The sequence below is a fragment of the Prinia subflava genome, chromosome 5, assembly GCF_021018805.1.
Source record: "Prinia subflava isolate CZ2003 ecotype Zambia chromosome 5, Cam_Psub_1.2, whole genome shotgun sequence".
Lineage (NCBI taxonomy): Eukaryota > Metazoa > Chordata > Aves > Passeriformes > Cisticolidae > Prinia > Prinia subflava.
In genome coordinates, this window is record NC_086251.1 from 1,087,565 (window position 1) to 1,111,679 (window position 24,115).

General features: G+C 45.4%; 1 protein-coding gene across 4 annotated transcripts; it reads right to left on the reverse strand.

The window, feature by feature from the left end:
• Positions 1 to 1,445: 1,445 nt before the first annotated feature.
• On the reverse strand, positions 1,446 to 21,744 carry CTTN (cortactin). Of its 4 annotated transcripts, XM_063397517.1 has the most exons (17): positions 21,588 to 21,744; positions 18,909 to 18,992; positions 18,589 to 18,662; positions 17,195 to 17,324; positions 14,557 to 14,667; positions 13,817 to 13,871; positions 13,203 to 13,313; positions 12,282 to 12,392; positions 11,906 to 12,016; positions 10,528 to 10,638; positions 8,916 to 8,971; positions 8,352 to 8,421; positions 7,726 to 7,874; positions 4,769 to 4,858; positions 4,487 to 4,676; positions 3,545 to 3,616; positions 1,446 to 3,256 (listed from the first exon to the last, which is right to left on the reverse strand). In XM_063397517.1, exons 2-17 carry the CDS (start codon positions 18,990 to 18,992, stop codon positions 3,120 to 3,122), a joined length of 1,662 nt encoding a protein of 553 aa, XP_063253587.1. In that variant the 5' UTR covers positions 21,588 to 21,744; the 3' UTR covers positions 1,446 to 3,119. The 4 variants fall into 4 exon arrangements, with proteins under 4 accessions (XP_063253587.1, XP_063253589.1, XP_063253588.1 ...); XM_063397519.1 differs by lacking the exon at positions 13,203 to 13,313; XM_063397518.1 differs by lacking the exon at positions 10,528 to 10,638.
• Positions 21,745 to 24,115: the final 2,371 nt, after the last annotated feature.

Genomic DNA, 24,115 nt, shown 5'->3' on the forward strand with positions numbered 1-24,115 from the left:
AAAATTTAATTTTTTAAATGTAATTTTATTTTTATTTATTTACTCACCGCTTTAGGAAACACTGAGGAGCTGCAGTGATTCAGGCCTTATCCCGCCACATTTTTGGCAACATGAGCCTGATTTCAAGTCTTCTATTCAAATCAAGCAAGCATGAGAAAAGAAATGAGATGAGACTGTTAGTTTGGGTCCAGTTCACTGCCATAAATCCTGGGTGGTTTGTACGGCTGACGTGGGCCGTGTTTCACAGACCAGGGAGCGATGAGAAATAAATAAACCAAGGGGACTCGATGCCACTGAGTCTGCCACAAACCTGTTGTGTGCCACTGACATCTAGTGGGACCTGCTGGACACTGTCTCACAGCAATATCAGACCTTTGGGAATATTTATTTCCTTACTTGGCCCCGGGATCGATCGATTCTTGCTCTTTTCCTCTGCCCATGGGTTCATGTCTCACTTTCTCTTTCACCAAGGGACTTTGCAGCAGCTCCTGTAGAAATGTGCTCAACGTGAGAGGAATTTGAAGCAGCTTCTTCAAATTTAGCACAAATCCAGCACCACGCCATGAACATCCTGTTGATAGATATGGACATTACTGCAGCCTGAGTTCTGGAGGCTCCACGTGCCTTTCTAACAAGGAAAAGCCTGCAGCAAGGGGAAGAGAGCTTGAACTTCACCCCAGCAGGAGCTGAGTTGGAGTATTCAACATCCCAGGGCTGCACTGGGAGCGCCCCTGGTACAGACTGGATTGTGTCAGAAAATCACAGGTGGCTTCAAGTCTGTGTTTGCAAAGCCAAACCAACTCCTTGGGCTTCACTTGGTGACTTCCCCTGACTCCTGCTCCTCTTCCCTGGTTAAAAGAAAAAAAAGAAGCCCACCTTGGTTGATTCTTGCTATTGAAAATCTATTTAAATTAAAAATCAATGGCCAACAGCAGATTGGACAGCCATGGGTATCTCCTGACTGAGAATTTCTCCATGAAGCCTTCTGTACGAGGTGAGGCAGTCCATGAATAACAAGCAGCATTAATCATCAGCAGCATATAAGAATCAAAAAAAGGCTGTCGGGATTTTCTTCCTCACCCTTTCCAGAGACACATCAAGCACCAGATTCCCAGAGAAGTTCAGGGCTGGAACTGTAAAATCTGGACAGCAAGGCAGGACTGAGAGGAGCAAAGCCTTGGGAATGACCCACCCTGCCACGAACAAGAGCAGAACAGCTTAGAAGGGATGGAAAAGTTTATTTGATGTAACCCATGTCTGTGTTTGCAGAAGCTCTCAGTGCCCTGCTGCCACCAGCATTCCCAAAATCCAGGAGAAACCACAAACCCTGCAGCCCACTGGTGCTTTTAGCAGAAGTAACAGGCACATAAAACAAAAGACAAAGCTGAGCCTGCTGCTGAGATTTTCCAAAAGAAAACTAAAAAAAAAAACAACCACCCCATGCAAATGGTTCCAAAAGTTTATTGAATATTTAATTTACAAAAATCATATCCCTATGAGGTGTTCTATGCAAAATTGGATAAAATAAACTGCATATAAAACCCAACCCTAGTTATGCAAATACAGGACAGTTATGAGACCATGGAAAAGAGAAAAAAATAGCAATCATGACACACATGTGACATTCATGAAGGATTGTCCCAACCATCCAAGAACTGGTTCAATGTGATGCCTTCTCCCTTGATACTCTACATTTCACCATTTTGTACAGGCCTTCCATATTCCATTGGTCCTAATTTACACTTGGTAAGAAGTCTTTGCCTTCTTTCTTGGCTGCTACACCAGATTTGCCATTTTACTTTTGATCAGAAGGTGGAAACAGACAGTACAGACACTGAACACTGTGCACTATTGGATGCAACTTGCTATCTTTGGTAGGGACCCTAAATCCGCAGTGGTCAGCTTTCTAGAACGTCAGGAATTTCAGTTTTGGCAAAAAAAAAAAAACCAACCAAACTTCAAACCAAACAGGTTTAATTGTGTTGTTTAGTAGAACAGAACTGGCAGTTTCTGTTGAACATACAAAAAAAAAGTCTCTTGTCTGGTTTAAAGATGGAGATCATTTACATGGGTTTCAAATCCAATGATCAACATTCCTTGACTCAAAAATGCTTCCATAAAATGTCACTACTGCACATCCATTCCTCATGTGAGCAGGGCTGCACTGCACACAGAACACAACTGCAGTCCCACCCCTCCTGCCTTTTCCTCCCATTTCAAGCAATGGGAATATTCCTGCAGGTCTGGATGCCAGTTTCCCTCTGAACAAGCAGGAATCTCCTTGGGTGACTTAACACTTGCACAGAAACTTTTCCAAGTTTTCCTGGAAAAGAGGAGGGTGAAGCAAAAACAGAAGAGTGAAGGAATTTGGGACAATCAGTGCTAGAGAGTTTGCAGCCCTCCTCTGGGATAACATGAGCAGGAGAAGCAGAAAAAATAAGTTAAAAAGAGGAAAAAAAGATCAATTCAAGAGCCAAGGAACTCCTAAAAGAGAAGGAAAAAGTACCAGACTGTTTCCTTCATAACATCAATATTCCATAAATATTGGACAGTATTTGATTACCTGCCATTAGCTACAACTTTCAAACATTATCTTTTCTTTTTTTTCCAAGCACTATCTGGAAAATAAAAGAAAAAAAGGAAAGAAAAAAAGGAAATAAAAAAAAGAAAAGGAAAAAAGAAAAACCAACTCTGCACCTCCCCAGTCCTCTCCACTTGGTGGAAATCCAAACAGCCTGCATAGCCACGACTTTCTCAGCTGCAAATGCTTAGTGGAAGACTAACTAGGCTTGAACACTTGACTAAATCTGCTCACTTAGGAGTAAAACATGCAATATGACAGCAGACCTGTCCTCCAAAAGGCTTGGCTAATTTGGCAGAGAAGAAACCTTTCCAGACAAAAACAAATCCCAAGAGCCTCGGCGGAAAAGACGGAGTAGTTACAACACATTAGCGATTTCTGTGGCATTTAAACCTTTTAAAAAGCATCAGCAAAGTATTAAATATAAAAGCCATACGCATCTACCCCCCTCCATCCTGGGGAAAGCCTCGTGGCCCGTCTGTAGTGTGTGAAGTGGTGTGTGGGGTGGGGATTAAGGCAGGAGCAGCAGCGGGGGTCCCTACTGCCGGAGCTCCACGTAGTTGGCGGGGAAGAGGCCGTAGCGGCCCTTGCAGACGCCCCTCCACCAGCCGTCATCGATCATCTCGATGTTGGTGATGATGTCGTCGGGGTCGAAGGAGATCTCGTCGTCGCCCGCTGCGGGGAGAGCCCAACAGGGTCAGCACTCACACGGCCAGGGGCTCACAGCAGCCCCAGCACGCGGGGGCAGAGCTTTTGGGAAACTGCCCCCGTTCCCACAAACAGCACCCCGGGGTTTTCAATCTGCACCCCGTGATTTTCAATCCATGCTCTTGTTAAACCCCCCAAATCCTGATTTGCATTTGCCACCACAAGAGACATAAAAAAGCAAAGGAAAAATCCAGATTTATCTCATGCAGAACAGAGTTTTCAAAGCCAAAGGGTGAAAACGAGAGCTTTGCTCACCGGCTTGGTAATCGTAAAGGGCTATGGCTGTGATCCCAAGTTCGTTTTCGTACTCGTCGTACGCGTTTTCTTCTGGAGAGGGGAGAACAATGAAAACATGAAGTACATTATCACCCTCAGCCCTTTTCTGTGGTGCTTCTCCTTCACTTGCACTGCTAACCCACACAGGAAGCAGGCAACAACCCATGCCTGGTTTCTGCCATTCCTTCTGCATGGACTTTTCCCCTCAATCACACACAACTGAAGCATGAAAAGAAGCATTTACAAGAGACACTGAGTACAGGACTCCATAAAACCAATCAGCCCTGCCCTGCTGCTGTCAAATGTGGCAGGACAGCTGAGCCCAAGATCACTGTGAAAGAGAATAATTAATACAAGTGGTGCATGCTGGAGGGGCAGAAAGGGGCCTGTTTAAAATTCCCAGATTTTTGTAGCAGAGCAGGTTCACCCTTCACAGCTCATTTAGTAACCAGAAGTGGTGAGAAAAATAACCATTTTTTCAAAACAATCTGACTCCTGCAGTTTCACAGATCCCTGCTCCACTCCCTCACAGAACCCAGTGCATCAATTTCAAACTCCAGAAACTGTTGATTGGATTTTTTTGCTGGCACAGCACTCATTTAATCTCCAGCTCGGTGCTTTCTTCTCACGTTGTGCTACATTCCACGGGGTGGGAACGGTTATCCCTGAATTTCTTTTTGAACTGAGACCCTGGAGAGCACTGTAATTACTCCAACATCATCTCACAAAGTTAACTAACTTCAACACCTTGCTGCAGCCGTTTATTAATTTCCTAATTAAAGTCTGTTGGTGGGGAACATAGGAAGTCTCATTGGACTGAGAGCTTAGCAAACCAGGACAGCGTGCTGTCAGCACAACTGCTCATTAAGCTCCTGCACAAGGAAATAATCCTTATGCCAAAGGGTCTGCTGAGGCACAAACCTGCTTGGTAGTGGTCTGCTGCTCCTGCCACCTCATAGACAGTCTCTGGCTCGTACTCTGCCTCCCGCTGGCTCACTGCTTCCTGGTAGCCCGGCTGTGCCGCTTTGTAGCCAGCCTCTGGCTCCTGGGCAGCAGGGTAGGACGGGCTGGAGCTCTTGTAGGCTGACCCTGCCTCGTAGGAAACTGCATCCTGCAGGAACACAGGGGAGCTGTGTCAGGGCTTTGTGAAGAGGCTGCTGTGCCCAGGATCTCAGCCCGCATCCCAAGGGGATCCCAACGAACCTCGTAGACCGGGCTGGAGGGTGCCTTCTGCTCCGCCACCTGCGCCACAGGAGAGGGAGGAGGGCTCTGCTTCTTGGCTTTGGCTTGCTCCTAAACCCAGGAGAAAGGAAAACTTGAGTGCAGCTCAGCCACTGATGAGGTGACCAAGAGACAACCCTGAGAATGGAGGACAGGCAGCCCATCCTGCCATGAACTGCCGTGCTCACAGGAGGGCTGGGCCCAGCAGAGCAGCAGAACACCAGAGCCCCTCTTCTGCAGCACAGCAGGAAAGAAAAACGGGAGAAACAAACCTCCCATGGCACATACGCATGCCTGTGGTTAAAAACAGAGCCTCAGAGCTGTTTGGCCTGTCTAAAGAGGAGCTGCAGGGTTTTGGTCCTCAGTGTATTCATTCTGCTCATTTCAGCCTGAGTTTAAAGAACCTGAAGCCCACACACGTCCTGGGTGCACAACTGATGAACTGCCTCTGATGAGAAATGGTCCTGCAAGCTCTGGCAGGTCTGCCAAACATCCTGCCAAGGCAAAGGGCTGACCAGCTCAGACAAAAATGGGTCCTGTACAGTGACAGGCAGGATTTCAGTGTTTAGAGGAGTTGAGAGATGTGGGAGAAATAAAAGCAGTACTGCTTCTGTGTTCTGTGACACAAAGAATGTGGATCTGTTCTGGCACTCAGGTGCTTCACGCTGTGCCATCCCACCTCTGAGTCACAGGGCAATTCCACAATCATTGGAAAGCCACTCATTAGGGAGCCAGCACACCCAAGTGCAAGAAACACTGTGCTGCTCACATGACACAAAACAAGGTAACTAGTTCTACAGGTAACTCTCATTTTGCCTTTCTTTACCACAGGGGAAAAGAAAACCATGAATCCAGGGCCAAACTGTCTTCTTCACTGAATAAAGGAGGAGAGGATGTGTGCAGGGGGGAATCTGTGCACTCCAGCAGTTGAGGCCCAACAAGCTGTAACACCCCAGAGGATTCTCAGGAGAAATGGCAGTACAGAGATGTAGTGGTAGGACTCTGCTGCAAAAAAATCTTCCTTTCCTTTGCTTGTCACAGGGCAGAAAAAAATACATCTAACAAGAAAGCAGAGTGTGTCTTGGGAGCAGAGCCAGCCTGAAGACAATTCAAAGCTTAGTGCTGGTGCCTTGTGGAAAAAGCCTCTCTTGATGCAAACCCTTCCCCACTTTTAACTCCTGTGCAACAGATAATAAAGATGAAAAGGCCCCAGCAAAGTGATTATTAAAAGTCAAACCTAAGTTAGGGGACAAATTAAGCAGCATCAATCCATTAATGATGGCAAACGTGGCGACAGTTTGACTAATTTGTCCTAGGAAATAGGTCTGCAATCCAGATTATGGCTTAGGATAGACACTGTGTAACTGCTAAAAAACATTTAAATTGCATGGTTCCCCTCAGGCTGGGTTTTGTCCCACAGTGAAATGCTCCATGTGAAAGAGGATCCTGCCTTTTGTTGCAAGGCAGCAGAGCACAGTGAAATCATGAGGCAGCACTGACTCAGCCCAGGCACCACAGAAGAGCTCCCTGAGCACTCTCTGGCCGTGTGACATTTGTGAAAAGCAAACCAGAGCGAGGGTTACCAGTAACCAGGGCTCTGGAAGGAATGCAGCCCATATGTACATTCCCACTGGGGGAGTGTGTGTGCCCACATATCCTCTGAAAGTGAGGCTTGATCCTTTTGTGACAGAATTAAAGTTCACTCCAGTCACAGCCCATCACTGCCCTTTGCACTCTGCGTGGATGGTGTGGATCACATCCCTGCCCTGCCCCTGCTCAGCCTGGGAGAAAGGGACAGTGCCAGCAGGGCCATTTCAGCTCCCCTCAACCTCATCCCCCCTCTCTCTGTGTCTGCAGAATCCCACAATTAACCAGGGAGATGTTCAGGCTGTAAGAACGTTAATCATCCCGTTACGGGGAAATTTAAATACCAGCTTTGGGGGAAAAAAACTTTAAATGCGTCCAGGCAACAGAATCTTTGATGAAGCACAAGAAAAATCCAGCAAAATGGCTTGGATTTAACACACACTTACAGCAAAAGTACCAGTAGAGAAATAATGTAATTTCTGTGAGAACAAAGTAATAAAAAAAGAGAGCAATTAAGGTCCCTTCCAATCCAAACCCTTCCATGACCTCTTCCTCTCCCAGCTTTTCTCCAGCACAGTAAAGAAACCCCAGGAGTGTTTGGGGGGAGGTATTAAAAGTCCACGTGGAGAAAAGGCAGCATTAGAATGAGGACAGAAGATGAGCTCCCATTCAGCTCGTGATACATTTCTGCAGGGAACATATGCTCACACTGCACATCGTGATGCCATAAGGCACAACAGGTGACAGGCTGAGAGAAAAGGGGGAAACAAGGAAAAATAAAAAATAAACCCCATCCCTTTAGAGGAAGACAGCCTACCAGGCACTCTTTCATATTCTTAAAACAAATTAATTACATCAAGCCCTAGTCTCCTCTAATACAAACAAATATGCAAATTCCATAAAGCAGGTAAGACGCAGTTTCTGACTAAACATGTCCTGGAATTATCTTGCTCATAAATAAGACAAAAATCACGAAGCTTTTACCCATGCCAATGCAAAGTCAATTCTTTAAATTCCCTAACTAAGATTGAATTAACATTTGGAAGATTATCTTCCCCTGATCTCCTGGCTGTGTGCTGTATCACCTCCATCTCCCAAAACACTGATCCCAAAGGGACAAAATCCCCAGCTCTCACCATGGGGTTAAACTTCTTGAACAGCCAGGGCCTTTTGGGACTGCCAAAAAACAGGAGTACAGGAGGAACAGGCCAGGCTGGAGTCAAACACAGCTGAAGCACAGGCACAAACACACACTTGGAGCTTTAAAGGCCAGCTGGAAAGAAGGAACCTTTTCTCCAAGATTCCCTTTTCTCCCAGCATTGCACTGAAACCAGGATTTGAATCGTACTGACCTCCAGTTTCCTCCGAGCCTCCTCCTGTTCCTGCTTCTCCCTGGCCATTCTTTGGGCTCTCTCAGCTTCTGCCTTCCTTCGGTCTTCCTGCTCTTTCTCCTTGGCCAGGTTCTCAAAGTTTGCTCGGATGCTGCTTGTTTTATTGGCAACTGTAACATGGAAAAGAATTCAAGTCAAATCATACCTCAGGTTCTAGAGAAAAGTAGCCTGGAATGAATTTTTGTTACAAATTTCTGCTTTTCAGCCCTCTGAGTTTCTAGTTCAGGGAAATCCTTCTATTCCTCTTTCCTCCTCCCTCTTCCCAGCTCAAACCTCTTGTGCACCTTATCTCTCTGCCAAAAAACCTCTGTAATGCTTCTCCCTCCTCTCCTTCATGGTACAGCCCCTACACAGTTTATTCTCCCTTATTCCTTCCTTAACTCTGATGAGCCTCAAGAGAAAAAACACAAAAACTGGAACAAAGCAAAACAACCTCTAAAAGAGGGAGGGAAAGTATCTGAGGCTCCTGAAGAGCTGCAAACACAGCAGGTCTCTCTGGATGACCCTTACTCAGCACTACTACATCAATATCCCAGGATTTTGGACATTATCACCTCCAAAGAAAGGATTTGGGGCCAGTGCCTTACCAGCTTCTACTGGCTTGGTCTTCTGGTAAGTTGAGGTTGGTTTCTCAATATCTTCAAAAGTTGCTGCATTCTATCAGTAAGGACAAAAAGGATACATGTAAAAAAAACCCCACAAATTCACACAGACATTCACACAGACTCAATCTGAGATATTTTACTGTGATACTGTCCCTAAGGCTTTTAGCAGAACGTCAAGACCAAATCAGGAAGGATCAAAACTCTGCAAACAGAACAATCATTTCTGCACGTCAAGCGAGAAGGAATTAATCTTCAAGGGCAATTCTAAACACATCAAAATCCTATTAATTAAAAATAGAAAAGTTTCTCAGTGACTCATCAGAACTAAAACCAAGGCAATAAACATACATTGTGTAGCTGTTGCTGTTCTAATCCACATAAGCTGGCATCAGCTCTGTGTGTATAAATTTGCTTTTTAAAGGTTTAGAAAAGCCCAAAACTCTGCCCTTAGCCTGGAGAAGTGTGCAGAAATAGAGAGTTGAGCAGTGCAGATCTAACCAGGCTGTTCTGCATGGTCAGAAGTCACGGCCCTTTGAAGCAACTCACCTTGTCCATCCGATCTTTCTGGACCCCGTATTTCCCTCCAAATCCTTTGGAATAATCTAAAAGCAGGACAAAAAAGGTCAGAGCAGGGAGCTGGGTGCCCCTCCCGCCTTGCTGCCAAATGCAAACAGCCACCTCAGGTGCAAAGAGCCCTTTCAGCAGCATGCAGAGCCACAGTGACAGCCACCAGAGAAGATGCTTTGATGCAGAGAGGACACAGAAGCCCAGAACCCTCAGGAACAGCAGCAGATGACAGACTGTGGGCCACATGCATTCCCTGAGGAAACACCAAGCTGAGGATTGAACAGGAGTCAAGCAAAGAGTAAGGGAGGAGCACTCCTGATGCATCACTTCTGTAACACAGCCTTTGACAGCACCAATTCTGAGCCCTCTGCAGCAATCACAGAGCCATTCTGCTTTGTTCAAAGGAGCCTTCAGTGACCACAGAGGTGTTTTTGGTTTGGGTTTTTTTCCCTTCTTTGTGAATGCCAAACTGTGAATATTAAAGCCACTGGTGGTAACTCCTGCTCTACACATGGAAAGGGGCAGTTGCACAGGGCAGTTTGAGGTGCCTAAAGCAGCTCACCAGCACAGAAATGGGGTGGCTGTGCTATCCCACACCAGCCCTGAGCTGCACACTCTTGCTCCCAGCTGCTGCTGCCCTCAGCACTTGTCACACTCCCAAAGTCACTCCCCAGTGACACTGATAAAAACAACAAGCAAACCTACACAGGACAGGGGGTTCTGCTCTCATGGGAATGTCTGAGGAGCACCAGAGCAGCACGACAGCAGCAGCAAGAGTGTGTGGCTGGAAAAACACCTCTTGGTGGTGGCAGTGAGCTGCAGGAATGTGTCCTTGCACTGTCCCTGTCCCCTGTCCATCCCTGGAATACACTGGCTCTCCCTGCCAGCCACTGCAGTGCTTGCACTGGGGCTCTGAAAGTCTGCACATGTGTCACTACAGCACAGGAAATATCAGCTATCAAGGAACAACCTCATTTTCTTCAGCGTTTTATGTATTTTCAGCTAGAATAAATGTACTACACTTACATTTTCCTGCTCCAGATTCCTCACTTTAAGATAAGGGAAAAGCAGGAATTCCTGGGTTGTACCCCAACTATTTCACAACGAATAAACAGAGCATTACAACAGCATTTGCTCACCCAAGAACCACAAACATTCCTACTTCTCTTAAAGACTACAATCCTTGTAAAATGATCTTTCCCCAGCCCATTGCTTGTTAATGGTTACATGCACGGCTGTTTTCTGAATATTTCTCCACCAATTTATATTTATTCTTTAAACTTTATATTTAGTCTGTAAAACTGACTCCATTAACATCATACTAACACTGATGTTGTTATCACACTGCACGTACAGCTGTTAACTAATTCAGGATTTTGCAGAGGTGCTGACTAAACACTGGGTGCTTCCTGAACACCTGCTTGCTTTAGGTAATATTTTAAGGGGAAAACAAAGAAAATTGCTGGATCATGGAAGAAGAGAAGCGCAAGAAAGTGTCTGCACATTCCTGGCCTTGATCTACTCAGAAAACTATTTCAGACTGTGTGAGAAGTGGCTGCACTGGTAAGAAAGTAACAAGTGAAAACAGTGCCTTGTTGAGATTCATGCTTGGCTAGTTTCTCCTTGTAATCAAACCCCACAGCAGATGGGTCCTGCCTTTCTTTCTGTACACCAAATTTCCCTCCGAAACCACTCTTATAGTCTGAAAAAGCCACAGGGGACACATTAAAACCAAGGCAGGGAAATGAAGAAGTTTAGTCACAGACAATCAAAATAATTTTTGCAATATTTTCAATTATCAGCAATTTTGGATGGTGAAAAAAAAAGGAATATCTAGACACTTCTGTAAAAATAAACTGAAAAAAGTCTAAACTTGAGATGATTTATGAGATAAAAGAACACCATTCTGAAGTCACAGGAAAAAAAGCATTTCTCATCATTTTTCATCCATACTGCATAATGCACTTGCATTTGATCAAAGGTATGAACACAGGCCCACAGGTAATTTGTTCACCAAAACAAAACAACAAAAGATATAAGAGAATAAACAAAATAAACACCAAAAGATACATGAGAATAAACAAAATAAACACAAAACATACAAGAGAATCAAATGAGCGTGGTTAACATTTGTACAGGGAGCTGACTTTTAAAGAGATGTGAAGATGGGCTCCACAGAGACCACCCTCCTTAAAGACATTCCTTAAAGGAAGGAGGAATATTCCTGCTGCCACACAGCTCGAGGGAGAAAAGGTTTCAGCTAAGAGCTCATCATTCCCTGCTGCTGCCTAGGAAGCAGCCATTTACATATATATATATATTTATAGATATAAATATATACATGTGTGTTATAAAATGAGGGATGGCACAGAAAAAAAGGGCTTCAGGTCATCCTCTCACAACAAATCTGCTGGAGCACCCAACAGAACAATATTTTGAGGAACAGTTTTAATTTTATTACTTCAAAAATATTAATTTCTTTAAGTCAAGAGAAGTGACAGGCAGAGGGTTGAGGAGCAACAGCTGCATTTCACAGGAAGTCGTATTTTTACTGGGCACCAAGGAATAGGAACCCACAGGCCAGGAGGAAGGACTGCATTTGGTTTTAGACTCTCCCTGCATGAAAATAGGGATAGAATCCAGAAGGGAAAAATCATTTGTGGAAAGCAAAAAGGAATTCCTAACCTCAACTGAAAAAGGAAAATAATCCAGCATACTTTCAGGCTCTTCAAGGGAGACTTCAGCCCTGAGCCTGGGCTTTGAGGGGCTGGGTGCCAGCTGTGCCAAAGCTGCTCTGCAGCCACCAGTCCAACCAGGGACAGCAAAACCCAAAACACAGGGAAGGAGCCTCAGGCCAGCTCCTGGGAGGCTGTGCCAGAGACACCAGGGCAGGGCTCACACTGGCAACAGGAGGCCAAAATGGGGGCAGGCAGCAAGGAGGAACAGCGAGGAGCCGAGAGCTGCCCTACCTTTCTGGGACTCGTGCAGCTGCACCTTCTCCTGGTGGTCCCAGCCGAGGGCACATTTGTCTTGTCTGTCTGTCTGCACCCCAAACTTGCCTCCAAAGCCCTTGACATAATCTGTGAAGGTTTCAGAAAACATTACTGCAATTTGTAGCTGTAAACCACATTTAATAAAAAAACAGGAATAATTTTTCTGGATAAGCTGCACTGCTAATAATACATTCACTCGTTTAAGGGGATCCAAAATCTGCACACACATGGGGCAAACATGCATTTACCAAAAAAAACCACCCCAAACTCCCACCCTAAAAAAAACCCTGAAGTGTTTTTTCCCAGGTTGAAAAGGGTCTGAGCTACTATTTTTAAAGAAGATAATAAAAACCTTTCTGTGATTCGTGTTTCTCCGTTTTGCCTTGATATTCAAAGCCAACAGCACTTTTATCCACTTTGTCCTTGTCCACACCGTATTTACCACCAAAGCCCTTGGAATAATCTAGAGATAAGAGGGAAGAGTGTTGTTGGTAAGTGTGCAGCAACAAACCCATCACCTTGAGAAACTGTGATAATCGGGGCTGCTAGCATTCCATCATGTTTTAAAAGAAGCACTGACATCCTCAGTTAAGCTTGATTTCAGACACTGAAGTCAGAAATCCTTCAGAACACATTCTCCAGGATGGAAAATAAAGCAGCTTTTTGCTGGGCTATACCAGCAGCTCAGCTGCCTGACTCCTTGTTAAAATTCTGAAGACATTTATGGCAAAGTGAACTTCAAACCCAAACCTTCAACAGCCTGGATGCTTTTAAACACCTCCTGCTCCTTGCCAGCATTTCTACAGAGCAGACATTTCTTTGGGATAAGCAGAAAACAGATGGCAAAAACGTCATCATTTTTCAATAAAATGGTCCATTTTTGATCAGATATGCCTGGAAACTCGAGCAGCAACACAGCATTAACTCTAAACACTGCTACGTGTTTTAATCCACAAACAGCTCATTATTTTAGAAGCACTTCTCTGTGGTGGTTAAGCTGCTCACAGACTGAGTATTTTGATTTACAGATTTTCAAAAAGGAGCTGTAAAAACCCTCCAGACAAACCTACGTGCCCTGGATCATCCCTTAAAACCAGGCAGAATTTTTTTAGGTTGTTTTGTTAGGTTTTCAGTAATGTAAATTTACCCAGCGTTACCTTTCAGCAGGTTGGGAGTGCAAGAGGTGTAAAACATGAGTAATTTACAACATGGGCTATGGGCAGTGCCTACAGCCCCAGGGAAGGAGCCTGCTAACACATGTGTGTCTATTCACCCTTCTGGGAGTCGTGTTTCTCAGTTTTCCCCTGGTAATCAAACCCCACTGCACTCTTGTCCACTCTGTCAGCCTGTACTCCGTATTTTCCACCAAAACCACTTGAGTAGTCTGCATTGAGAGTAAAGCACAACAAAAACAGCGTGAGGGCAACTTGTCATGGATACAGCACAGCCTAGCAATTGAGGGCAAAAACAAGTTATTTCAGAACTCCAGTATTATGAAGGCTTTAGCACATAAAATTCAGTTTAATTTTAAACACAAGATAAGCAACAGTCCTACAGCTTGTGATGGTTCCCTTTCTATTTTTTCCCTATTTCCAACAGGGTGCAATACAGCAAAGAGCAACTCCCTGTCTTCCTGACATGTCCCTGAACCTCACTTCAGAATGAAATATAAGACTCCTGACAACCCACTACTTCCTTCTCTTAAAACCTCATGGAACTGCGAGGAAACTCATTTTTTCCTCCTCTGTTCCACCAAACCCACCACTTGATTCATTGAGAATGTCATGCAGAGGTCCCACTAAAGGAGGTACTTCCCAGGCAGTGGAAGAATCTACTCTATTTTTTATAGAAAACATGCCCACCGAGGTGACCACCTCCCCACTTTACCTTTTTGGGAGGGATGCTTCTCAGTTTTGCCCTGATATTCAAACCCAACAGCTGACTGGAAGAGAAATGAAATGACAAGTGTGACAGAGTTAGGCATTAGGAGAAAAACTGCACACACTTCAGTGGACATAAGAGCATGGCAGGTTCCTGTGTCTTCCCATGCTGCTCTGACCTTCTGGACTGGGGGCATAAATACCTCTTTAACTTATGGGCCACATGAATTTACATGGAAATTCAGTGCCTGTGTTCATGGGCAGGGTTTTGTCCTCCCTTGCCAAGGGAAATTGTAGCAGCAGCACACTCCAGTCTGGCCTTGCCAGCTCCAGCAGCTCAGTGTGACAGAAATCCAGCATTTCCCTGCAGGGACTGCTAGGCAGTGCTGGAACAGGACATCAATTATCCTGCCCAGCAGCTCGTGTTGTGGTACAGGACAAACCATCCCCAAACATTCTACAGTATTCATGCTGACCTTGTCAAAGAACACAAAAAAGCAGTGTTTTAACATCTCTTTCCAGCTTGCTCTTCAACTCAGCTCAACTTCCCACGAGGGCTTTTTTCTACTCTGCTTTAAACAGTAATTTATCTCCCCAACAGTCAGCGTTAGCTTCTGCTAAACTTGAAAAGGAGCAGGAAGAGCAGCCCACACCAGCAGCCCAAGGCACTGGAATTTTGCAGTTTTACGTACAAAAGGAAGAAATAAACCACTGTGGGAGGCTGCAGGAGGAGATGAAATCACTCACCTGGTCAACTCTGTCGGTTTGTACTCCAAACTTGCCACCAAACCCCTTCACAGAATCCACCTGGGAGCAATGCTTAGAAAGCTTGGATTGATATTCATGTCCCACAGCTGACTGGAAGAAATTGGTGAAGTTCAGAGACAGCAGTTCCACACAGCCCCGTGTGTCAGACAAAACACTGCACCAAGCAACCTGAGGGTGAGTTTTGTAACCAACATGCATCACTGCCACTCCTCCTGCTGCAACCAACTTCCCCAGAAACTCCTACTCACTTGGGAAGTGTCCACAGGGCTGCTGCCATGCTACCAATCCAGCCTAGGCAAGGGAAGTGACTGCATTTGATGGGGACTGTTTTACACCCTGCATCTGCACCTCAAAAGCACAGGAATGAAAACAAGACAGGTACAGAGGGAGCCTTGATGGTGTTCATGCAGAATCTGAAGTGAGTGAAACACACAGCCTTGTGTTTATTTAGGGATCTGTTGTAGCTGACAGGGGACTGCAACAAATACAACAGTATTGTTGTACAACAACACAAATACAACCAAAGCCAGGGGAGGCACCCAAGCCTCCTGCATAAATCAGTTAGGCATCCTCCTCACATGCAAAATGGCATTGAACACGAGGAGATGCATGTGCCACACCTGTCCCAAAGGTATCCCAGCCCTGCATCCTGGCCCTGGAAGCTGAGCTGAACAGAGGCTGAGCTCCATCCATCCCACACGTGGCAGGACCCAGGGATATGTAATTACACCCCTGCAAGTGCCTCACACAGCCCTTGCTAGTGTTACACTGACCCAGTGCTGGGGAGCCCTTCCTGCTCCTGGAATTGATGCTGGAGCCTCACACCTCCAGCAAAAATGCTTTTTCCTTGCTCTGGGAACTGGCCAGAAAAACCTGCAACTCACCAGTAATCCAACATTAAATAATCCTGTGCCAGGCACCTGGACCAAGGTGAATTAATCTGAGGACACGAGGTGTCTGCTCACCTAAGTACCTTGGATTTTACAGTGTTTGCTCTTTTTCTTCCCCACGGGGGCTGGAGGGAACATTCCCAGCAGGTAGGGAAGCAAAGCATCACTGCCTGAAGTCATTGCCAGGTAACACATCAAGGAGCTCCAAGCACTGCTTTAACTCAACAGCATTACAAAAGCTCCCTTCTTTTCCTGACTGGAACAATCACACTCCTGTTTGTTTTGTAGGTGTTCTGTAGTACAATGTCTGTGAAATGGGACAGAAAAGGCTCCCACCTCCCTTTACTCTTCCCATTACATTTATGGAAAGCACGAAGCTCTGAAAATTCTAGGTTTTATGTGATTTTACCTGACTTCCCTTTTGTTACACCAACTGAGGTGTAAGTGTGGTGTTTCTTGGTGGCACCAGCACTTTCTGCATTTCACCAAGTACCGAACATTACAACAAAACCCCCTTTAGAAAAGACTTAGGAAAAAAAATTGGTTTTGGCAACCTGTATTTCAGAGACAAACACTCTCATCCCTTTTCTGTACATTTTACACCAGCTCAGGAGGAATGGCACACAGAGAGATGGAAATGCTCATTTTAACTCAGCACCAAGGTTTTGCCCTAAATGCAGCAAAACCCTGCACCACAACAAGGCTGCAGCCACCCCAAATGGGCAAGCTTTCAAGCCAAGCTTTAGGAGCAGCACAGCTGCACAGATACCTGCAGAGGAGACAGCTCAGCCACAAGGCTTCAGAACTACAGTCACAAGGAGAAAGATTTATTATAAACAGCAATCACAGACTGCTCCTGCCACCAGCATCACTCACAAGGGCGTGACCAGCAGGGTTTTCCCCATGATTAATTCTGGCCTATGGGAAACGCTGCTGGCTTTTGTCCTTTTCTTTTTCCCCACGGACACAGGTGGGGGATAAACTGCTGACACTAGAGAGCAGCAGCAGACCAGGCCTGGTGGTTGAATCTGCTCAGCAATTCCCTTTCTCTAAGTCAAAGGTTAGCCTACTTCCAAGGCCCACTGAGAGCTGGACAGCAATTAATTCTGGAATATGAGGTCCTGCCAAACTTTAAGACTGTCAAGTTACCAAGAATACAGAAAACAAATAAAGTAAGAAAACTTTTCGTATTTAGAAATGTTTTGATTCTTATCCTATCAGAGCTCACAGAAGAAAGCAGCCAGAAGTTGATATGCCTATCACATGACTAAAGGAATTATACTACAAATTATCATTTTTTAAAAGTGCAGCGTAAGCAGCTATGAACTTTTTATATAAAAAACTACCATCTGATTGAAGTACAATATTTTAAATACTTGCAGTTTGTTCACAAGAGCTGCACCCTGATTTTAGTGCAGCAGCACATCCTTTTGTCATTTTTTGGCAGTCTCTTTATGCATAGGAGAGCAGGCCCAGCACCCAAATAAAAAGATCATACCGGATTTATTAATGCACCAAGCCCTTTGCTCATTGAGAAACATAAATTGAAAAACTTGAATCCTGACTCCAGGGCAATCCTCTCCAGACTTGGCACCAATCAAAACGACATGGGGCCACTGCACAGCCCAGAGCAGAGCAGGAACAAGCTGAGCTCACACACAGAGGAGCTGGCCAGGCTGATCACTCATCACTCCATCCCAGGGGAGTCCCCTCCAACCCACACTTACTTTATCCATGCGATCCTGCTCCACGCCAAACTTCCCTCCGTAGCCATGGGAAGCTTTTGGTCCCGTTTGCAGCTCCCTCTCTTTGAGGTTCTGGTGCTCTTGGAATACATTCTCCCTCAGCTGATGAATACTTTAAAAGACAACAAAGCAGCAAATTTTACTAAGGAAGTTTCAGCAAGCGACTTTCAAAAGATGCAAAATATAAAGCTGACAAAACCATCATCTCAATTAGAAGTTGGATCACTTGGATTTTTCAAGCCCTTTCCATTTTTTCAGTGCACAAAGCATCTCACATTCTGATTTGTCCACTGCAAAATGTTGTTTAAGAAAAGAAACTGCTGGTTTTAAGGCTAACATGGAATGCAATTTTGCTATTTTAACAACCCTTTACCTAGAATTGATTTGTGCCTGAAACATACTTTCTTTTCCTCATGTCCTAATTTAAATTCTTCCTAACACTTTTCTATGTAGATGGCAACTTTTCAGAACAGGAATCAGCTCTTACCACACAGTCCCTGTGGTATCAGGGATAATTCTAACAGAGCATTCTGGACAGCACTACACTGCAAAATGAAGATGTAAGGAAATTTGCACCTCCTCTTCCCAAAGTGATCCCTTGAAATTCGCAGGGATTGAACTGAGGGCAGTGCAGGCTATGAAAAGAAGGGTAACCAAAAGTGTAATCTGTACTTTAAGCACTTCCCACCCGAGTTTTAAGCTTCCTCAGTTGTAATCCAGCCAGCAGGAATCCCCACTGCCCTCAGAATACAGCAGAGTAACACTGATCCCTGAAGTAACCAGAGTTCAGTCTGCCTCTGTTTGCAACATCACACATTTCCTAAAACTGCTTTCAAGTTCTGTCCTAGACACTTTTTGTAAGAAACAGGATTCAGGAGATGCATCATTTCTGTTTCACCTATCTCTCTGTGATGCACCCATTTGCTTTTCCATCAGAGATCTCAGTTTGTTACTTTGCCAGGGTTTTTATGAGTTTGGTGGTAGCAGTGTTCTAAACAAAGCGTGAGAATTAAGGGACCAAACGTTTCCTTAAAACACCAGACTGGAGCTGCTCAGATCCCTCAGCTTCTCCACCAGCACTACTGGCTCTTGCACCAAAACAGCACAAAAAACCCTCCTTTTCAGATACAGAGGCAGGAAAAAACCTCATTTCCAGTGACAAAGAAAGATTTAAGGGTCCCTGCACCGTATTTCTGCTCTTAATTTCAGCTCTGGAGACACTGACGGATTTGAAAGCCCAGCAATCTGGCAAGTAATCAATCTTCTACAGGGACTCTTGTTTTAATTATGAAGACACAAGTAACTGAGATCACGAGGTGATTAAAAGCCGCCTGGGACTGTGCCTATTAATACATTTGACAAGAGAGCTGCTTTACTTGATGTGCTCTTGGTGACCGGACCCGTTGACGGTTTTAGCTCCCCAGCGCTGCTCCTTCTCACTCACGTCATTCTGTGAAGGACACACACAAAAAGAGAGTTAAAAACCAAAGAGATCACCAGTCACACCCATCTCAGAGCTCACAGCAAAAGCTTCCAGCAGTCACAGCTGTTAGAAAAGCAGCTTCACTTCCCCTCCACTGCAGGGACACGCTCCTGGCAGTTTATTTAGCCAGGACGTGTCCTCCAGCCCGCAGAGTTCCTGAGGAACTGGCCCAGAACACGCTCCTGGTGGATCAGCAAGCCCCAAAAGCCATACCACGAAGTCTGGATCTGTCTCCCAGTCATCAGCTCCATCGTCCTGGCTGACAGACACGGTGTGGCCTGCAGTAGCCTTCCACATCTGCAACAGCAGCAGGAGAAGCAGGGTCATGCTCCATTCACGTGCAGGAGCTGACAGAGGAGATGCAATGCAAAACTCCCAATAAAGGATGTTATTTAACCACATCATCAAAAGCTGTGCTTGCAGTGAAAACAGGTTTGACCATTGGTACTCAGGCTGTCTTCCCAAGCTGGCTTACAAACCTGTCTAACTCTCCCATCTGCACTGTAAAAAGATTAGGGGCAATTGCTGTTTCAAAGAGAACAAAGTCACCTTTCTTTGCTCAGATTAATGTGTGCCTTTTTGTGGAGTCACTGCACTCAAAGACTTCTGCTCCCACAGGTTTCCAAGCCAACACACACTTCCAAAGGCTGCCGCTAATTCTGGATCCTGTGCATACAATTAAGGTGCAGAAACAGGTGATTTTTTTTCTCCCCCCCAGGCGTTAAAAATGGTGAGCACAGCATTGTTCTTCACCTGCATTACACCTGCACAGCCTCCTCTGCCCTGCAGGGAGTTCCAGCACGGTGACAGAAATCCCAGTAACTGCAAGAATTTGCACACAACCCAGACACTGCTCCAACAACAGAGGGCAGGAGTGTCTGTGCTCCCGGGGCAAATCCAGGGCACACAAACTCAGCACCTCCTCCGGCCTTCGGGAGAAACAGAGCGACTGCAGGAAGCAGGACTCATAAAAAAGGCAAACAATGACTTCTAGAAACAACACCCAGCACTTTCAAGAGGTTAATGATTTGGGGCCTCTCACTGTCTGGAAACTTTATCCCCCCCTGGAGTATCAATTGGATGTTTTTAATTAACACTTCTGAATGCATCTGGTTAGCAGAATTCCTGATCTTCCTGGTGCTGGCGGCTGGATGTTACACTCTTTATTCTACCTAAATCAAAACAGATACATTCTAGAAAGCAAAACTGAAACATCAATCTACAAGCTGCCTGTTCTCCCAGCTTTTTCAGAATACATTTCAGAGAAAGGATTTCATATTCCTTTGCTATTCAACTAGAGTTCAGTTGTTTAACATACCATCATTCTGTCCACTTACCTTTATCCTTCTAATTAAGAACAGATTACAAATACAATTATCACAGGCTACTTAATTCACACAAGCATAATTCAGTGGGCGGCATGAAAACTCACTCCCTCTTAAATACATAACTAAAAATCCCTGGCTAAAGTCCACAGCTTATTCTGTCAGGCTTGTTCTGCAGCCTGGCAGAACGAGCTGATGAGCCACTTTTATGGAGCATTTCAGAAATTTCAGGACTGTTAATGTGAGTGAGAACAGCTGAAAAACTGACAAACACCAGGGTAGCAAATGCGGGAGTAGCCAGGAAGTGTAAAAGCAGAGCAGATGACATCCTAACAGCACTAGCAGGTCTCCCCTCATGTTTTTTCAGGTTTCTCATGTCTAAATTCCTCTGACAATTAATGAACTAACCTTTATAATAGTATTCCATATCCAAAAAAACCTCTGAGACTGTGCGTTTATAACCCAAACCTTGAGAAAACAGGTAGTTTAACATCATCCTGAAAACACTTAGTCCAAAGCCTTCTCTCACATGATTGTCTGACTGCTCTACTCTCTCCTACTAAAATCCAATCTCTCGCCAAAACAAACCCCAAAGCAGAACCCCAGCAGCTCAATAATGGTTCCAAGTTCTTTCTAACTTCTAAGGGGGATGTTTTGTATCCATCCTTCCATGCTCCAGCACGCTGTGCAAGATGTCGAGGAATGGAATTCAAGCAATGAGAGCTGACCAGAGGGGTACTGTATATCGTAAATTTCTATACACTTTGTGCCAAACACAACTTTTTTCCCCCCAAGCCCTTGTTTCTTATGCTCACTTGGTTGATGTATTTTATTCATTCAGCTGTGCTTGGACATCTCTAAGAACAAAAGCTGGACCCTTCAGTCTAGGTTTCACTGCTTCCTCCTCCAGCTCTCACAAACAATAGCACAGGGAAGAAGGGTTTCACACGCAAAATCCAGACTCCACCACGCTTCTGTGCACATCACACACCCAAGCACCAACATTTTTGCACAGCTCAACCCTGCACCCTGTGAACTGCACAAGGAGCAGAGCAGCCCCAGCGCGCAGGGCTCCAGGAACGAGCCTGGTTTCCGCCTGCTATTCCAGCACCGATTCCAGGGCAGAACGAGCAGAAACACCATCTATTCATGACTCACTGCCTCACGTGGTCGCGATTCCTGAAGGAAGGAGCAAACGCTACGCTTCGAACACAAACCCAGGCTAAATATATGCCTCGAATGTATGCGCTGCTATGACTAATGGGCACGCACATCATCCTGCCCAGCACCTCCAGCGCCTCCCTCGGCGCCTCCCCGCCGCCCGGGCCTAGGGACGAGCTGCGGGCGGCAGCGCCGGGGCTCGGGGCACAGCTCCCCGGCTGGCCGGGGCCACACGGCTGTGGGGAGCCCCCGCCGCTCCCCCTCAACTTCGCAGCCTCGGAGTTCAAATAAAATTTTAAAAAGAAAAAATAATAATAAAAAAATGCCACCGAGTCGCGACGCCCTCCGGCTGTGCCGTGCGCTGCCCGCCCCCGGCCCGGCTCCCCCTCAGCCCCGCCGCGCTTACTGTGCCTCTGCCGCCGCCGCCTCCTCCTCGGCGCTGGCTCCCCGCCGCTGCTTCCCAGGCTGGCGGCGGCCGCTGCTGCTGCAATTTCCGCTTCTCCCGAGCTCCCACTTCCTCTTCCCGGCTCCAGGTGGGAGCGGGACGGGCTCCGCTCCGCCCCGCCGGGAGGGGCCGCGCCGGCGGCTGCGGGGACGCGGCGGCCGCCGGGCCTGCGGGGCTCCGAGCCGCCCCGACAATCACAAACATTGACTTCTGCAGCCGCTCCGTCCCCCGCTTCTTTCAGCTGCTCAAAAAAAAGGGGAAAAAAAAAAAAAAACAAACCACCAAAAAACCCGCACCATCAGTAGTCTTAAAATGGCCACAGCGGAGTTGGTGGTGCGGTTTTGAACGTCCTTCTTGTTTAATGCTCGCTTTTGCACCGTCATGGTTTGGAAGTCGCATCTACTCCGTGCCCGGGGGTTTGAAACCACTCGGGTGGGAGGTAATGGTTTGTCCGCTGCTCACGACCCCAAGGAAGGCCATTTCCAGCGGAAAAAACATTAAACACACAAACTCCAGCTGTTATACAGGGCAAGACGGTAAAAAATGCAGGTGAACTCAAGTCCAATTGTAGCCAGTTCATGTTATAAAGAGGCTCAGTTACTTTTCTTTTGGATTACACACAAGGGTGATTTACCCCATAAACTGAATACAGCCTATTTGAAAAACTGGGCTGAACTTCTCAAAAAGCTGAATGCTAGAGAACACATTTGCAGAGAATCTCAATCCGTTAGAACTTCTGTCTGTTCTGTCTCCCTTTGGAATCTTTACCTGTCCCTCCAAGTACAGGTAGGAATACTTACATTTATATATCATTTTTCATCCATCTGTTCCAACTTCTCATATAAAACCAAACGTACTGTTACCTCATTTAACTACAATTGCCCTTTCCCTCCCAAGCCCCCTACTATTAACAAACAATGAAACTTAAAAATGGTAAATAACCTGTGCACCAAAGCTCCAACCCAGAAAATGGGAAGTGAGAAACTTTCCTTTTATAGGCAAAATAACTCTTTAGTTTCTTTTAAAAGTACCTGCCCCAAATATATAGTATCATTTTTTTACTAACCTGAAAATTTATTTTGCTGCCCCTACCTCTCAATCTTTATCCTACCAAGCTCCAAAAAGAAATTCTCCTTTGAACTAATTCCACTGTTCTCCAAATCTTGGCACGATACATCACTACTGTCCACAAGCTGAAAGAGTTAAAAAGTTTGAAAGAGTTAAAGCATGTGTTTTGAGAGTCCCTGTAGTTTACACATGTAAAAATCCAAGTTTAAAGTTCACTCAGATAATTCTGAAGCACGCAGACAGGATGCACAGTTGAATTTTTACAGCCCCCTTTCCAACTAAAGCCTTTAAAGACATTTGGCAATTTACAAAATGTTGTATTTAATCAAGTATTATCTAAAGATCCCTGTAACAAACCCAGGTGCCTTTTCCACGTGCACAGTTTTCTTTCAGCAGGGCGTGTGGGAGTTATTAGAACTGAGCAAGACGCATTTTTCTGGATCTCTGTGGCACAGCTCTGCTGTGTAACTCGGAAGGAAATCACCACACACAGTTTTGCCAGTTTGTGAAAGCTTTCTCCCTTTCACTCATTTATTCTATCTCTCATGTCAGTTCCATTGTTCCGTAACAGTTAAGGTTTTACAGCCTCAAAATAATAAACGCATTTTCTGTTCACATTTTACAAGTCTACCCCGCATTGGTTTCACTTTTGAGAAGCAACAATTACATGACTTTGAACACCTACTATCACATCAGTGACCAGCAACGCCTAGGCAAGGTTTCTCTAAACAGCAAAGTTGAGCTGAGCAGTGAGTCAGGATTTCCTTCTGCAGTTCCATTTCAGGTTTTCTTTTTCTAGAAAGATAGATTCTCTGAGAATATAAAAGAGACTGCAAATGAACAGACAGCAACTCGGACAGACAAGGCAGACAAACAGAGATGCATCACTGAACAAGGCTTAGAGCATCCATGGCAGTGTTTCTCCAGGCATTCCACATCCTGCTGGTGATCTGGAGGACATGATGAAATACGCTTCACTACTGCTTCCATGCTTCTGCAATTTCTCCTTCTGTCTCCTGCTCAATGAAATGGTTTACAAATATATCAAAATTGACTTGAACAATCCCATTCTGAGCCCATTTTGCAGTGGTTCCCTTGACTCTTATGTTTCTCACCAAATATCACCATGATCTCATTTTATTACCAAAGCAACTGGTGCTGCTGTCTAGGACAGCACTTCCATCTTCACCCTGTGGACCAGAATGCACTGAAGTTGTGTGACAGGTCTGGTTTATGAGGTTAAAAAGCAAATCATAGCTCTAACTATGAGCAGAAGTAAGCAATAAAGCAGTTTTTTTCCAGAAAATTGATATGAAGGCATGCGAACTTGAACAATTCCAAAGAAAATGTCACATCTAATGGAATATTTTTGCTGCTGGAGAAAGGTCATCATTTGAAACCAAGTCTACAGGGCAGCAAAC